This window comes from Microtus pennsylvanicus, chromosome 7 (genome assembly GCF_037038515.1).
Source record: "Microtus pennsylvanicus isolate mMicPen1 chromosome 7, mMicPen1.hap1, whole genome shotgun sequence".
Lineage (NCBI taxonomy): Eukaryota > Metazoa > Chordata > Mammalia > Rodentia > Cricetidae > Microtus > Microtus pennsylvanicus.
The window spans coordinates 17753855-17769651 of NC_134585.1; the positions used below are offsets into that span (position 1 = coordinate 17753855).

The following is a 15797-nucleotide window of genomic DNA, read 5'->3' on the forward strand; positions in this document are numbered from 1 at the left end:
AACCAAACAAATAAAAAAATAAAATAAAAAGGGCACCTGTCTGTCTCATGTGCCAATATAGATAAACTTCAAAGTCATATTAAACAAAGTAAGAGAGATAAGAAGAAAAATAGTAAGTGAATCTACTTATATCAAGTGTCAAAAGCAGAAAAAACATAGAACCTGAAAGTAAACATGTAGCTACCTATGCTGCAAAGAGGCTCTGCAGGAAACCTGCCTTCATGCCTGGCTGCTTGAGTTAGATCCCCAGATGTCACATGGCAGAAAGAGAGCCAACACCCACAATAAATTGTCCTGTGAACTCCACTTGATGGCTTACCATCTCACAGGACGGGTGGATGGATAGATGGATAAATAAATGAATGTAAAAGATTGAAAACCGTGACAGTACTTACTGAATTGAGAGCTTGAAAATGATAAATTTAATGCTGCTTTTACAGCAAGCAAGGTGGTATTTAAAACAGTCCTGAGGCAATACTTAAAGAGTATGTTGGGCAGCACAAAGGCCAATGTTGCTTCATGGCAGGAGTTTAACAGGACTATCTATTCCTTTACTTTCTTGTTGATTATGTGGCACTACTATTAGTGCACAGCCATTTGCTGGTGAAAGAAAATTGCATGAAATAGTGCGTCCCAACCCACCACCTTTTCCAATGTTACGTACTGACAGCTTTGCCAAATACCAGGAGTCTCTAACTTTGAATGGCTGTAAGCACAAAAGGCACTTTAAGTCATACTCTGAAATAGCCAGTGAACATAATCCAAGGGCTAATATAATTTCATTTAAAGAAAAATTTAGTAATGTATTTTTTTTAAAAAAAACTTAAAACACATAAATTTTAAGCCTCTACTTTCACTACTAACATATATACCAAAAATCAAAGTCAAATGGATACTATGATCTAAAAATGTTAGCCGGGCAGTGGTAGCGCACACCTTTAATCCCAGCACTCAGGAGGCAGATGCAGAAGGATCTCTGTGAGTTCGAGGCCAGCCTGGCTACAAGAGCTAGTTCCAGGACAGGCTCCAAAACCACAGAGAAACCCTGTCTTGAAAAAAATTTAGTCTGGTGAGGTTAATAATCATCTACAAAGATAACCAACTGAATATCTGTAATAGTTTTAAAGTACCTATAGAGGCTAATTAACAAATCAATAATGTTCTGCGGCAAACAACAGTGTCACTTACCCTCCTTAATGAAGCTTCAGTATTAACTGCATTTTCTGGGTGAACCCACTTAGAAGAAGGTAGACCAAGTCCTGAGTATGCATGTGCGCCATTTGGATATTGCCAAATAATTGGATAAAGTCCAAGCTGATTATATGAAGCAGAAGGATGGGCTTGTCCGAGAAGATGAGGTGACTGGTGTTGTAACAACTGTTGCTGCTGCTGGTGTGCTAGCGCTAAATGGCTCAAGCTGCTGGCATGCGCACTCTCTAGGCGTGGGTGGCCACCAAGTAAGGAGGCAGTAGGCACTCCAGGTAACACAGTGGGAAGTAAATGAGGGTGATGGACAGAATGGTGTGGACCACTAGTGAGAGGGTGAGTGTTAAGGGTAGGTAATGGAGTTTGACTAGATGACCCCGCTAGTAAGTGGGATCCTGGTGTTAAGGCAGGGTGATGGGTACCTGGGTTTAAACAGGTTCTATGGGATGACGAAGGAAGAGGGAAATGATGCTGGCTCAAAAATGGTGAAATATGATTAGTTCCTGTTTCTGATCCAATAAGAGCAGGATCTCTATAAACTGTGAAGTGCTCGTTTTTGTCAATGATTAGAGGGCTCTTTGTAGTTTCCAGGGCACTTCGAGTAGGAACTGGGTGAAAAGTACATCTGGATAACTCATGTTCTATTTTACTTGCCAGCCTTCTCTCACCAATAGCTTGACTATTCACGTAAGGAGCCTTAGACTTTATAGAATCAGGAGAATGAGTAATCTTGGGTTTAACAACTTCAGGAGAAGAATTGGATTTTGTCTTCTGAGTATCTACTGAAGTAGTTAGTTTAGATTTTACAGTTTCTGGGGGTGGACTTCTCTTATGTAGCTGATCCTCTGTGACAGAAACTGTACTTAATGAAGACATGTAAGAGACATAGTGATTTCTCTCTTTATCCACATCTCGGTGATCATTTCCTGAAGAAGCATTTATAACACTTGATTGAGTTAAATCCACTTTCACTATATCACTGACCCAGCTTTGGTCAGAATCTTGCTTTGCTGTTTCTAGGTATTTAGTATTAGAATGTTTAGAATCACTGACATTAGGATCCATGTTCTCAAGTGTCTGGAGGCCAAACGTATTTGAGTTTTCCTGAGCCACCCTCTCTGGATGGGTGTCATTTTTGATATCCACAGCACATTTGGGTGTCGGTGTTCTGGATACTAACTTTTCCTTTGGTAATAATTCCACTGTGTGTGTGTTTTCCATATTGCATTCTTGAAGAACTGAATCATTAGGATTATGGTCAGCAACTGTGGCCTGCTCTGATGAACGGAGAGTCATTTTTTCTTGAATGTGGCTGTCCATGGACTTCAGCTTCTCCCCTTCTTCACGGGTTTTATCTTCTTGCACCTGATCCCAGGAAGGCTGAGTATCCATTAAGGTCTCTCCTCCTGTCTTCTCAACAATCTGGGATTTTCCCTCTGCTCCATTTACCTTTGAGGTGACTTTAGTTTTCAGCTCTGGTGTGTGCTCAGAGGAATTCTCACTTACTCTCTTATTTGAATTTTCTGAGTCACTGCTCTCAGAAACATCTGAAGCGTTGTCAGTCCGAAACCTCTTTGTGTTAGCTCTCTTCTCCTCCTCCTCGGGCTTCCTTCTTTTACTCACCACGTGTTTGTTTTTACCTTTAGGATTTTCTGTGAGATGAGAAAGAAGAGTTTTATTTTTCATGATCAATGAGCACACTTTAATGTAGTTTTAATTATGAGAAAATAGTGCGGCTTCAGCCAGCATGACGGCACATGCCTTTCCTACAAGCACTCATCGCACAGATCTGAGTCCGACACCAGCCTGGTCAGTGAGTTCCAAGACAGTCAGGGATGTGCAGTGAGACCTTGTCTATTTCTCATTCAAAATCAATTTTTTAACCCCCCAACCCCATCCTCTCAAGTAATACTTTGAAAAGGATATCTTAATATCCTTTTCTTTTAAAGTTTTGCCTACCTCCTCGTGATATATAATCATATTTTTCTTCCTTCATCTTCTCTTCATCAGGTATACTGCTATCTGAGCCCTTTCTCTTATTTGGACGAATATTTCTTTGTTGCTGTTGCTGGTGTGTATTCTGTTTTGGTACAGCAGCTTGAGAGTTCATTGCTGGTCTGGGACTATTTGCTTGAGCACGTGTATAATGACCCTAAAAATAAATCAACAATGATTATATTACTATTTGATTTTGAATTGTGTAAGGAAAAGTATTTTATAAAACTCCATTACTAATAACATACATACGTGAACAGTGTTGGTATTATGAGTGGCACGAGACCTGCGTCGTGATGTAATGCCAATATTTTCACCTTTTAACAAAGAGTGAACGACATCATCTAGAAAGGTCATTTGAACCATAGAAGGATCGACATTCTGTGGTTCTAGTACCTAATCCATGACACAAAACAAACATTAACTCTAATAAACTGACCAGCATAACATTAGTACAATTTTTTTACTTAGTTGAAATATTTACAAATTAATTTTGGAATTCAAATTGGTAAGATACCACCTGCTTACATAACCAATTTTAACTGCAAAAGATAAAATTACCTTTTCCCTTTTACATTCATCATCATAATTCTTAAAATTATGTTGAAATATCAACAATGAAATGTAATGTGAGAATGATCTATTTTGAAAATGTAAAAGAAACTACTTGGGAAATATTTATTGTTAGAGAGAAGGAAAACTGAAGGTTTAAGAAAGTTAAGTCTAAATTTGGGGGGGGGGGGAAGCTAATCAATTAGGGACCAATTTTTGTCAGTACTGAAATGAATCCATCACCATCACTTCCTGACCTAATGTGGTTTCTATATAACATCATATACATTTAAACTTTAATAGAGTTATATGATTAGAAACCTGGTATAGTGTTTACTAACCTATTAAAATATCTTTTCCAAAGAACTGAGAAGCTGGGGTTGGGGAGTAGGAATAGCATGCACTCAACACACGGAAGGTGTATTTAATATGTGCAAAGCCCTGAGTTTGATCCCCAGCACCAAAACTGTAATGATTTACCTGATCATTCATAACGATCATGGTGCGGGTGAAGAGATCATGATGAGTAATTATGCCAGTAAACCACTGGGTGGCAGAATCTTGTCTATATACTCTCACTCTGTATCCATTTAAAGAATAAGGACCTTCAAAAACAAAAAACAAAAAACCAAAAGGGATATCTTAAATGAAGACATTTCCTATTTAGGTATACATAGGAATTACCTTTTAAAAGCATTAATGCTCTGTGACAGATGGGTTAAATGTAATCTGTTTTAAAAATGTCTTGGAAGACAAGTATCTTTTATCTCAGAACATGAACCATTAGACACTGCTACACATATAATATTTTTGCAATCATAAACACAATGTAAAGCCACAGTGGTCTACAATTCGGTAAGGGTGCAAAACTAGTTAACGAGTTTTGGAAAAATGAGTTTATATGCCGGAGATGGGAAAGTAATTTACAACTTGATTAAAGGTACAGCTAGAAAAGACTGAGCTGTAAACAATGGGCTCATACCCCACACTGAACACAATCTGGAGTCGGCCAAAGATAAAAAGGGATATTAATATTTTACTCTTTTCTTCCCTAAGGATGCAAGTAAATAAAAAGTTATTTAAAAAAAAATTAATGTCATCAAACTATAAAGTATGAAGGGACAGTAAAAATCACAGAAACATCATCTAACCACAACTGATCTTTTCTGGATCTCTGAATTTTAAAAAATATTTTAAAAATCTCTTTAAATGTCATTACTAAACACATGGAATTTTAAATCTCCTTTCTTGCATTTAATAATAAGAAACTTCCCCAACCCATTCCAGGATAGCAACAGTATGGAAGCTTCATTAAAAATAAAAAACCTGGATGGAACAAAGGTGATGACTACTGGACAGGACATGATTAGCAGAGGTCTGATCATGACTGGCTAGGAGACAAGTGAAGTCCAGCTTATTTATTGAGTTTTATGTTGAAAGTCTCTCTGAGAAGAGCTTAAAAAGCACTCTACACTAAGTGTTTAACACCCAGATGATCTGATGTTGCACATAAGAACACAAAACAAAACAGTTACATCTTCAAGAGCACTGCTTATTAATACTTAATGACAGGAATTTTTTGTTTGTTTGGTTCTTCTTATTTTTGAGACAGGGTCCCACTATGTAGTGCTGACTGTCCTGGAACTTAATATGTAGACCGGGCTGGCCTCAAAATTACTCCAAAGTAATGGAATTAAAGACGTGCATGAATTTCAGAGACTGAGATAATTATGGGAACTTGACAACATAATTGTATTCTTTGCATTCAGCAGCCTATCAACAGTCCAAGACATCTATCTTAGCTTCAGTTCAATTTCAAGAGATCTTTACATCTATCATATGATTTTACTGCCATTGAAACACATTACTAGGAATTACAAAGCAGCTCTGATTTGAAAATCACATGTTAATAGACAACTCTGTAACTTACTAAAAAAAGGAAATAGAACTGAAGCTTTACTGTGGTAAATGCTGTTGAAGGTACACAGACACTTATCAGATACCAACAGCATTCTTCAAAGGAGATCAGTTAAGACTTTGGGCAGCAGCACTCCACTGCAAACAGTACTTCTTTTTCCAGGAAGAATACATCACATTATGGAAATTTCCCTATCAACAAAATAACTTATAGCTTTAATTCCATGTACAGTAAATAAATCAGTGAAATTAAGAACATTATCAAAATGTCTATGGTTTGTCAATTATACTCTGTCATATTACTTGCATTTAAAACTATTAGATTGCAGAAAATTGAGCAATCAAATAGAAAATAAGTTGGCTTATTTTCAAAAATGATGTGTAACTTCAAAATAGGTACCTTGCATAAAAATCTCCTGAACCTTCTGTTCCTTCACCCAGATTTTCACTTCTGCATGCAGCTGTGGGTTGTCCCTGAGTACAGGCTTTAGGCTGTCAATGTCGTCCTGAAATTACAAATAAAAAGAGAATAGCCCATCAACAACAGTGCTGTAACTTAGTGTCTTCTATGTTCTAAGCACATTAGTAAATTCCTTAATATAAAAGCATAAATTCATAAGCTAGTTTCCTTAGCAACTATAACAATACAGCATATTATTCTGTAGTGAAATTTGATCCTTGATAATTACTACCACGTATTCAAAAGTGGCACCAAATAACAAAAACCGCTGCTGTGAATCTCTTTATTCAGACTGTCTAAAGTTCAAATTTCTGTTTATCAATTTCCTTATTTATAAGGCAGTTTCTAATATCTGCCACTTATCTTGACAGACTTTTATAAGGCTTTATAAAGTAATGATACTATTTTTCATAAAACATTCTATTCTTAAAGTAATGGTGGTACATATATGCAATTCCAACACCCAAGAGGAGGCAAGAGATTAAAACATTTAAAGCTAGCCAAAACTATCAGACACCCAGTCTCAGAAGCAAGCAAAAGTCAGATGTAGTAAATCACACAATTCTAGCACTTAGAAGGCTAAGGCAGAAAGATGGTTCCAAAGTATAGGCCAATTGGGTCTGCACAGTTGAGAAGAAAGGAAGCAGAAAGGGGAAAAGGGGGGGTAAAGTGAAAGCTGGAGAGATGACTAGGCACAGGTTGGACTCCCAGCATCCACATGGCGGCTTGCAACCACCTGCAACTACATTCCAAGGGGACTCAAAGTCTTTTTTTGACCTTACAGAGCATAAGGAATCCGGGACAGACAGGCAAGTAGGTAGGCAGGCAAATACACACACACACACACACACACACACACACACACACACACACACACACACACACAACATAATAATTAAAAAAAATTCTTTTTTCGAGATAGGGTTTCTCTACATAGTTTTGGAGCCTGTCCTAGAACTTTCTCTGTAAAACAGGCTGGCCTTGTACTCACAGAGATCTACCTGACACTAGCACCTGACTCTACTGCTGGGATTAAAGGCGTGCACCACCATCATCTGGCCTAATAAAGTATTTTTTTTTTAAAAAAAACCTACTTTTCATATCTTATAAAAACCAACTAAAATTACATATATAAGATTTTCATTTTTGCTAATGTAATATATATTTTTTCAAAAAGCAGGTCACTCGAGTATTAAAAAACACTCTTGATGACCACCCCCTTTCTATAACCTATATCTTGTTTAATGTCAGTTATAACCCCTAGGAATTAAACTCTCCCAAGAAGAGTGAAAGTTACTACTGTCACCCCGACAGATGATTTACCTGGAGAGTAGCCTCTGGGCATGCCTGGGGCACTTATCTTGACTGCATTAACAAAGGAAAAAAAATATCAGCTCCCTGTCCTGGGTACCATATGATTGTCTAGATCTTGAATTGTATTAAATGGAGAAAAGTGAACTGAAGAGTAACATATACCCTTCGTTCTCTATTTCTGATTATGAAAGTGATGTGAGCCAGGCGGTGGTGGCGCACGCCTTTAATCCCAGCACTCGGGAGGCAGAAGCAGGCGGATCTCTGTGAGTTCGAGACCAGCCTGGTCTACAAGAGCTAGTTCCAGGACAGGCTCCAAAACTACAGAGAAACCCTGTCTCGAAAAACCAAAAAAAAAAAAAAAAAGTGATGTGACCAGCTATTTCAAGCACTCTGGCTTCCCTGCCATGGAATATGAGCAGAAAGAAATAAGCCCCCTTTCCCTTAAGTTAGTTTTGCAAGGGCACTATATCACAGCAACAAGAAAGGAACTAAGACAGAAACAGAAAATATGGAAGCGAGGCAGTGAACAGATCAAAGTGGTAGAGCACTTTCCTGGCATGCCAACCTCAAACCCGCTGTGGTGGCACATCCATGTAGTCCAAGTACTAAGGAAATGGAGGCAGAAGAACTACTCTGTATGTGCAATATTAGCTTAAAATGTGTTACATTCTTTTATGCTGTGGAATATTTGTATAATGATGCAAAGATGTGTTGCATTTTTTTAACTCTGTAAAGCTGTCATACTGTGTCTGTCTAAAACATCTCATTGGTCTAATAAAGAGCCGAACGGACAATAGCTAGGCAGAGAGAGAGAACTAGATAGGACTGGCAGGCAGAGAGAATGGATAAGAGAAAAAGAAAAGGAAAAGAAGGAGGAGGGTCAGCCATCTAGCAATGCAGTAAGTAAAGACAGACATATAGAGAAAGGTAAAAGCCCAGAGACAGTATGTAGGTAGGATAAATCTAAACTTAAAAAAGCTGGTTAGAGCCGGGCAGTGGTGACGCACGCCTTTAATCCCAGCACTTGGGAGGCAGAGGCAGGCGGATCTCTGTGAGTTCGAGACCAGCCTGGTCTACAAGAGCTACTTCCAGGACAAGCTCCAAAACCACAGAGAAACCCTGTCTCGAAAAACAAAAACAAACAAAAAAAAGCTGGTTAGAAACAGTAAGAATAAATCTCCATTTATTTGTGAGTTGGGTGGCAGGATCCCAAAAATCAAAGAGTTAAAAAAAAAAAAAGACAAAGGAGGAAAAAAAAAACTACAGCAATGAGTTCTAAAACAGCCTGATTTACAGTGAGCTCCACGCAAGCCTGGGATTAAGTGAGACTGCCAAAATCAGTATCTATACAAGATATTTAATCTAGTAATGTAAGAAATCACTTGAGAGGCAGAGACAAGTGGACCTCTTTGATTTCAAGGACAGCATGGTCTGCACCTTGAGTGGATGTTTTCTAACTTCTAAAGTCTCAGGCTTGTAGTACTATCTTTCTTTGAAACAAACTAATTGCCTATGTGGTACAAAATAAACTAGGACATCGTGAAACATCTGCTTCCCATTTTGTGTGTATGTGTATTGCATGCATGTGTACCACATATGGGTCTGGTGCCTGCAGACACCAGAAGAGGGCTTTGGGTCATCTGGGCCTTGAACCCAACCAAGTCATCTGAAAGAGCACCCAGTGCTCTTAATTGCTGAGCCATCTCTGCAGCCCCCATTCCCATTTTTGGTTGTGAGCCTAGTCTTTAACGGCTGAGCCATCTCTCCAGCCCGATTCCCATTTTTATCAGGAGATTTTTACATACACGTAACATACTTACTACTGAAGAAACTGTAGTGTTCATCTTTTATTTTTTTGCATTTACTTTTAAAACTTTGCTACTATTCAAGTATTTATTTGACAAACCAATGTCAACAACAGAAAAGCATGTTACTATAAACTTTATGTAATAAACTGAAAAAGGAACAAAAAAAAAAAAACACCCTACAGTATTCGTAGTTTTCAATAACTACTTTGAGTTGTTTTCTTAGCTAACTTTGATATTATGGCTTAGAAAAGAGATTCTGATCTAAAGTTCTCTTCGAAGTGTTAACAGAATAATCACAGTGTTTGTGCAATGGCATTCCAGTCATGCTGAATGCCTTAAAGGGTGTGGAACAACAGAAACAGCATCACTGCCTTAAACTCTACTTGTATACAACAAACCTTTCCACTCTTAAACACTGGATTACTGACACAGGAAAAAAAAAGACACTAATAAATGACACAAACTTTAACTAAATAAACCAAACTTTAAGCTCAACCATAATGAAATGAAAATGCAACAACTCAACAACAACAAAAGGTAATGATAAAAATGCAAACACTTTAATATGATTTTCTCTCATAGGTCAAAATTTTTATCTAGAAAATAAGATACCTTCCCCAAAGGAAAGCTGCTTTAGCAATGACTTTTGAAAATATTTGTCTTGACAGGCCTGGCCATTCATGCAGTTAGTCCCAGCACTTGAGAGGCAGAGGCTAGTGGAGCTCTGTGAGTTCCAGGTCAGTCAGAGGCAGTCAGCTCAAAACGCAAATGAACAAACAACAAAAACCCACCGCACCTTGGCTGAAAAGATAACAAACACATTTTTTTACACCATTGTTTTTCCAGCTCAAAAAAATTACTAAACCACACTCAAAAGTCTTGTCTGCAGTTTATTTTGTGATCACAGGAGTTTTATAGAACAAATTCCGTGCAAAAACTTTTGCCTTTATTATGAAATTCATCCTCAATATACCACTGCAGCATAGAATAACTTTAGAGATGACAAAAATAAGGTACAAAGTATGAGAAGATTCACTAACAGTTATGAACAAATGTCATCTGGCTCTCAAGGCAAACTTTCTTCAGTTGCCACAGTACTACCCACCCTCTTATTTTGTCTTAAGTAGGACTCCAGGACTGATAACAATATAAAGTGCTCTATCACTAAACTACTACTCCAACCTTATTGCCGTCCTTAAATATGTTCTTGCTTTGGAATGTTTTTATTTATGTGTGTGTGTGTGTGTGGGCACATGAGAGCCATCTGTGCCACAGTATACATGTAGAGGTCGGAGGACAACTTGTGGGAGTTGGTTCTCTCCCTCCACAATATGAACCAAACTCAGATAAGTAATAAAAGTGTAATATACATGCAAAACATAACGTATTTAATTGGCAACCAAATTACATGTTTTAAATGTGCAAGCGTGTGTGTATATGTATGTGTGTGTAAGTGGATGCTAAGACAATCTGACGAACACATGGATGGGTCCAGGGAATTAAACGCATGTTATAAGGCATGGTGGCAAACAACTTTACCCTCCAAGTCATCTTCAAAGTCTACAGATAAATTAACTTTGCTATGCTTTTTCATGTTTTATGATAGGTCTTTTTAAATATAAAATTATTATTTTAATACTTAGTTTTCATTTATGTGAGCAGGCTGTTTTGCCTGCATGTATATCTATGCACTATACAAGTACAATGCCTGCAGAGGCCAGAAGAAAGACATCAGATCCGCTAAAGCTGGAGTTACAGATGGCCGTGAGCTGTCATGTGGGTACTGGAAATTGAACCCAGGTCATCTGGAACAGCAACCAGTGTTTTAACCACTGAACCACCTTTCCACCCCTGGTTTTAACTATTTTATAATGACCACATGTTGTTTTTATATTAGAAAAAGTAAAGAACAAAACTTTGATGCCAAAAAGGCTAATAATAACTTACTTTATTATAAAATACCAAAAGAAACTTTAAATTTAGCTAACAAAAAACAATGAACTAGTTTAGAAATTTTGTTGATGAAACCCTTAAAAACACCTTTGTGTGTCATTAACACTTCCCTTAGGATAAAAACTACTTATTTATAAAAACTCCATTAAACCCAGAGTTAAAGTGCTTGCTTTGGAAGCATGGGTTCAAGTTCCAGTACCAACAGAACAGAACAGAACAAACATAAACCCACAAGGGACTGGAGCAATGGCTAATCAGGTAAGAAGAGCCCCATGATTTCCAGCACCCACATCAATAGCTGACAACAGCCTGTAACTCAAGCACCAGGGAATCTAAAGCCCTCTTCTGGCCTCCAAAGGCTTCTACATGTGCACACACAATAATAAATAAAAAGATAAATCATACATATGAAAGAACAAAATAAAACAAAAATCCTCAGAGTTAAAAGAACTACAAAAACTTATTTTATTACTATAATATAATAACAAATGTACTGGGTACTACTGAAATAAAGTTCTTATAAAACCACACTGCTAATCACAAAAATAAGTTTAATTTTGTAACATTTTAAAAATAAACATTAAATGATAAAATTTAAAACAAAGCTAGAGGAATTCTATTTTCTTTACTGTTCAATGGATTTTTTATATTTTTTAATTTTTCATGTATATTTCATGATATACTTTTAAGGGAGTTAAGCCCACATTCTCACAACATTCTAAAATATATACTCACTATTTCAAAGATAAAGTTACTTGAAACAAGAAAATACATACACACTTTTAAATAACTGACTTTAAACTTGCAAAACGCCAGACAAAACTTCACAACTGATATGTATGTCAAGTAGGATATTAACAAAAAAGGTAGGGTGGGGTGTACAGGTAGCACAAGGCCCTGATGACACACATGTTCGTGCACACACGCACACCAACAATATTTAAAACATGCAGTCAATCTACAATTATCAACAGAAAGCTTAAACACACACACACAGCTCTCCTGAGCAGGGGCTCTAAGATATTTGGCTGGGCTTTTCCAAAGACAGCAGCACCATGAACACTAAAAGCTTAGCACTCTGGACCTACTAGGGTCATCACTGTAAATTTACGCTAGATGAGTACTTTTATCTCAACACAATGTAAATACGGCCTCTTAAGCTGAAAGTGATTCAAAGCATAAACTAATTTCCAGTCTTTACAGATTGCTATTTTGACACGCTGCCCACTATTTGACACAGAGAAAATTCTGTCTAAAAATGTTCTAAAAAATCAAAATAAGTACCATAGAGACAGACTGGCAAGTGAAAGTGTTTACCACAAAGCCTGACAACTTGAACTGACATGCCAGAAGGAGAAGCAGCTCTCCTAAATTGTTCTTTGACCTCCACAAGCTGGCTCTGGCATGTGAGTGTGCCCCCTGTCATAACCCAAGAACCTTCATCCAAGGATAATCTCAGGAGGTGGGAACAGGGCCTGCCAGGGATTGAATCCAAGGACCCCTCATGCAGCTAAGTATGTTGTTCTAAGAGTGAACACCATCCCAGCCAGTTAATCTCAGTTAATCCTAGCAATAACTGTGATAATTATTCATTCTATTTCACAGAAAAAGCCATAATCACAAATTAAGTCATTTTCCCCAAACTGTTCAGGTGGAAAGTAAATCAGCAAGACTAAATCAATGTAGTACTGTCTACCTTTCCTTCAATGACTCATGTACTTGTAGAATCAAAATTCTCAAAGATCTCTGCTAGGTTACAATAATTTATCATGGTTTCATAAAATGGGAAAATTCTAAGTTAATTATCAAGAAAATTATAATTTAACAAATAGAATTTAACATAACCCTCAGCAATTTAGTATGAACATAGAAATTTATTAAAACAAAACAACTAAATAGGCTTAGTGCCCAGTTCAATGATATCTTCCTTCGAAGGTATCAGCAGTGCTGGGTGTGGTGGTACTTGCCTTTATTTCCAGCACTCAAGAGGCAGAGGCATGCATGCAGAGCTCTGTGACTTGGAGGCCAGCCTAACCACATTTAGAGTTCCAGACTAGCCAGGGCTACAGAGTGAGATCCTGCCTTGAAAATAAAAGAAGGAAGGCAGCCAGGTAAGTAGTACAAATAATCCACAGAAGTTTTGTTTTGTTGTTTCAGTTTTTTTTAATTACTCTTCAAAATGAAATCCTTTGAAAAGAAAATTTTAAAGATGTGTAATACTTCTGCACTTTAACAACTTGCCAAATATCATTAGTAATAAAGTTTTCCCTTCTAGGTCACCAGAGCAAACAGTAATATTTAAAAACCAAAGCTAGTGTGAGCCTTTAATCCCAGTACTATGGGAGGCAGATATATCTGTGAGTTTGATACTGCCCTGGTCTATAGAGTAAGTTCTATGACAGCCAGGGCTATGCAAGAGATCCTGTCATAAAAAAAAAAGTCATTAAAAAATGTGTTTCTTTCTTTCTAATAGAAGGAAAACACTAATATTCTTTTTGCTATCTTAAATAATACTGGTGAACTTTTTTAAAAAGGCCACTGGTTGGTGGTGCACATCTTTAATCCCAGCCCTAGGGAGGCCAAGGCAGGCAGATCTCTGAGTTCAAGGTCAGTCTAGTCTACCAGAGTGAAGACAATCTGGGCAGGGGGTGGGGAGAGGAGAGAGGAAGGGAGGGAGAGAGAATAGTGGTGTGTCAGGAGGCAATTTTCTTTCAAGCCATTTATTAACAAGTATTGTACACAGCTGAGTCACCAGCTTACATCATCTGCTGCACCTTCCTCAAACTAGACCTAGTTGACTGCTTTTTAAAGTCATAACTGAAAATATTCTTACAGAACACCTTAGGCTTAAAAGAAAAAAAATCCATGACAGGAGTTCAACCTAAGTAAAACTGTAAATCTGAATAAAGTAGTCTTCTAAAACCTCCTGGATATAAACTACAGTAAGTGATGGTGTGCTGGCTAGTTTTGTCAACTTGACACAAACTAGAGTTATCTGAAAGGAGGAACTCAATTGAGCAAATATATCCGTGAGATCCAGCTGTAAGGCAATTTCTCAATTAGTGATCAGTGGGGAGGACCCAGGCCACTGTAGGTGGTTGTAACCCTGAACTGGTCATGGTCCTGGGTTCTCCTAAGAAAGCAGGCTGAGCAAGCCATGTGAAGCAGCACTCTTCTTCCATGGCCTCTGCATCCTCCGAGGTCTTGCCCTGTTTGAGTTCCTGTCCTGACTTTCTCTGATGATGAACAGTGCAGTAGAAGTGTAAGCAAAATAAACCCTTTCCTCATGGTCATGGTATTCTGTTGAAACAATAGAAAGACTAAGGTATATGGTATATATAAAATTCTGCCTATGACTTTCCTCACTCTTACATACCAAATTTGAAATTTTAATATACTTTTTGCATAAAATGAACATTCACTTAAAATATTTCATTTAAAATATAAAGTATAATGAATATAATTTCTAAATTAATCCAATGCTACAGACTTCCAGAGCTGCTTTTTCACTTTTTCTTCATACTTCTAGGGAAAGGATAAATGTATGTAACTTTAGAACTACTGCACCGTTCCTCTTAAGGATGATAACAGTAGCTGGAGAGATGACTAAGATCACTGGCTGCTTTTTCATCAGACCTGGGCTCAATTCCCAGCACCCAAATGGTAGCTTACAACTGCCCATAACTCCAGTTCCAGGGAATCTGATACCTTCTGGCCTGTGTGAGCATTAGACATACATATAGTAAATATACATGTAAACATGCTAGCAAAATACTTATATAGAAAATAAAAATATATCTTAAAAGGGAAATCTAGTTCAAACTGGCATGATAAGCAATTCCTGGGGTTAGTCTTTTATAACATATTAAAAATCTGTTTGCTGATACCTATAAGGAAAAATTTCAAATACATGAGATGTGCTGTTATAAAAATATCAGTAACAAAGGGTTGGACACACCTCTAATCCCAGGTGCAGGAAGGAGGATTAGATAATAAAAGGCCATGTTGGGCTAAATTTAAATTCCACTCCAACCTGGACTAGGAAAACACAAACACGTGCACACAGACACACAACAACAAACAAATGGTGGTGTGGGAGACATAAAACTAGTTTTAGGGAAACATAAAACAATTCAAAAGCACAGTATTTATTAAGAATGATAGCATGCACGATGTACTTGACAATGATTTTCAACACTTCTACTGTTAAAGTGGTGTTTAATATAGGTAAGAAATCCTTTATTAAAAACAAAAAGGGGGAGTCAGGCAGTGGTGGCACATGCCTGTAATCCCAGCGTTCAGAAGGGAGAGGCAGGAGGATCTTTGTGAGTTCAAGGCCAGCCTGGTTTACAAAGTGAGTTCCAGGACAGCCAGAGATTTACACAGAAAAACCCTGTCTCAAGAAAAAAAAAGGGGGGGGGGGAGGCATGGTGATGTATAACTTAATCCCAGCACTAGGAAGGCAAACCTCCCTAAACTTGACGCCAGTATGATCAATATTGGGAGCTCCAGGCCAAACAGGGACAACAATGAGATCCTGTTTGAAGTGGTGGGTGAAAATAGAGGAGAAAAGACCAAACCATGTTAAAATG

At 37.6% G+C, this 15797-nt stretch overlaps 1 protein-coding gene across 7 annotated transcripts in view; it reads right to left on the reverse strand.

The window, feature by feature from the left end:
* Jmjd1c (jumonji domain containing 1C) overlaps nucleotides 1-15797 on the reverse strand; it is a 173413-nt gene that overhangs the window by 37465 nt on the left and 120151 nt on the right. For 4 of the 7 annotated variants that reach the window (XM_075980072.1, XM_075980074.1, XM_075980071.1 and 1 more), the window contains 5 exons: nucleotides 6071-6176; nucleotides 4234-4358; nucleotides 3454-3597; nucleotides 3166-3358; nucleotides 1189-2858 (listed from right to left, as the gene is read on the reverse strand). In XM_075980072.1, coding sequence (XP_075836187.1) covers nucleotides 1189-2858; nucleotides 3166-3358; nucleotides 3454-3597; nucleotides 4234-4358; nucleotides 6071-6077 — 2139 coding nt within the window. In that variant the 5' untranslated portion in view covers nucleotides 6078-6176. Of the gene's footprint in view, nucleotides 1-1188; nucleotides 2859-3165; nucleotides 3359-3449; nucleotides 3598-4233; nucleotides 4359-6070; nucleotides 6177-15797 lie in introns of those variants that run through there. The other 3 variants (XM_075980076.1, XM_075980077.1, XM_075980073.1) reach the window with 3 other exon arrangements.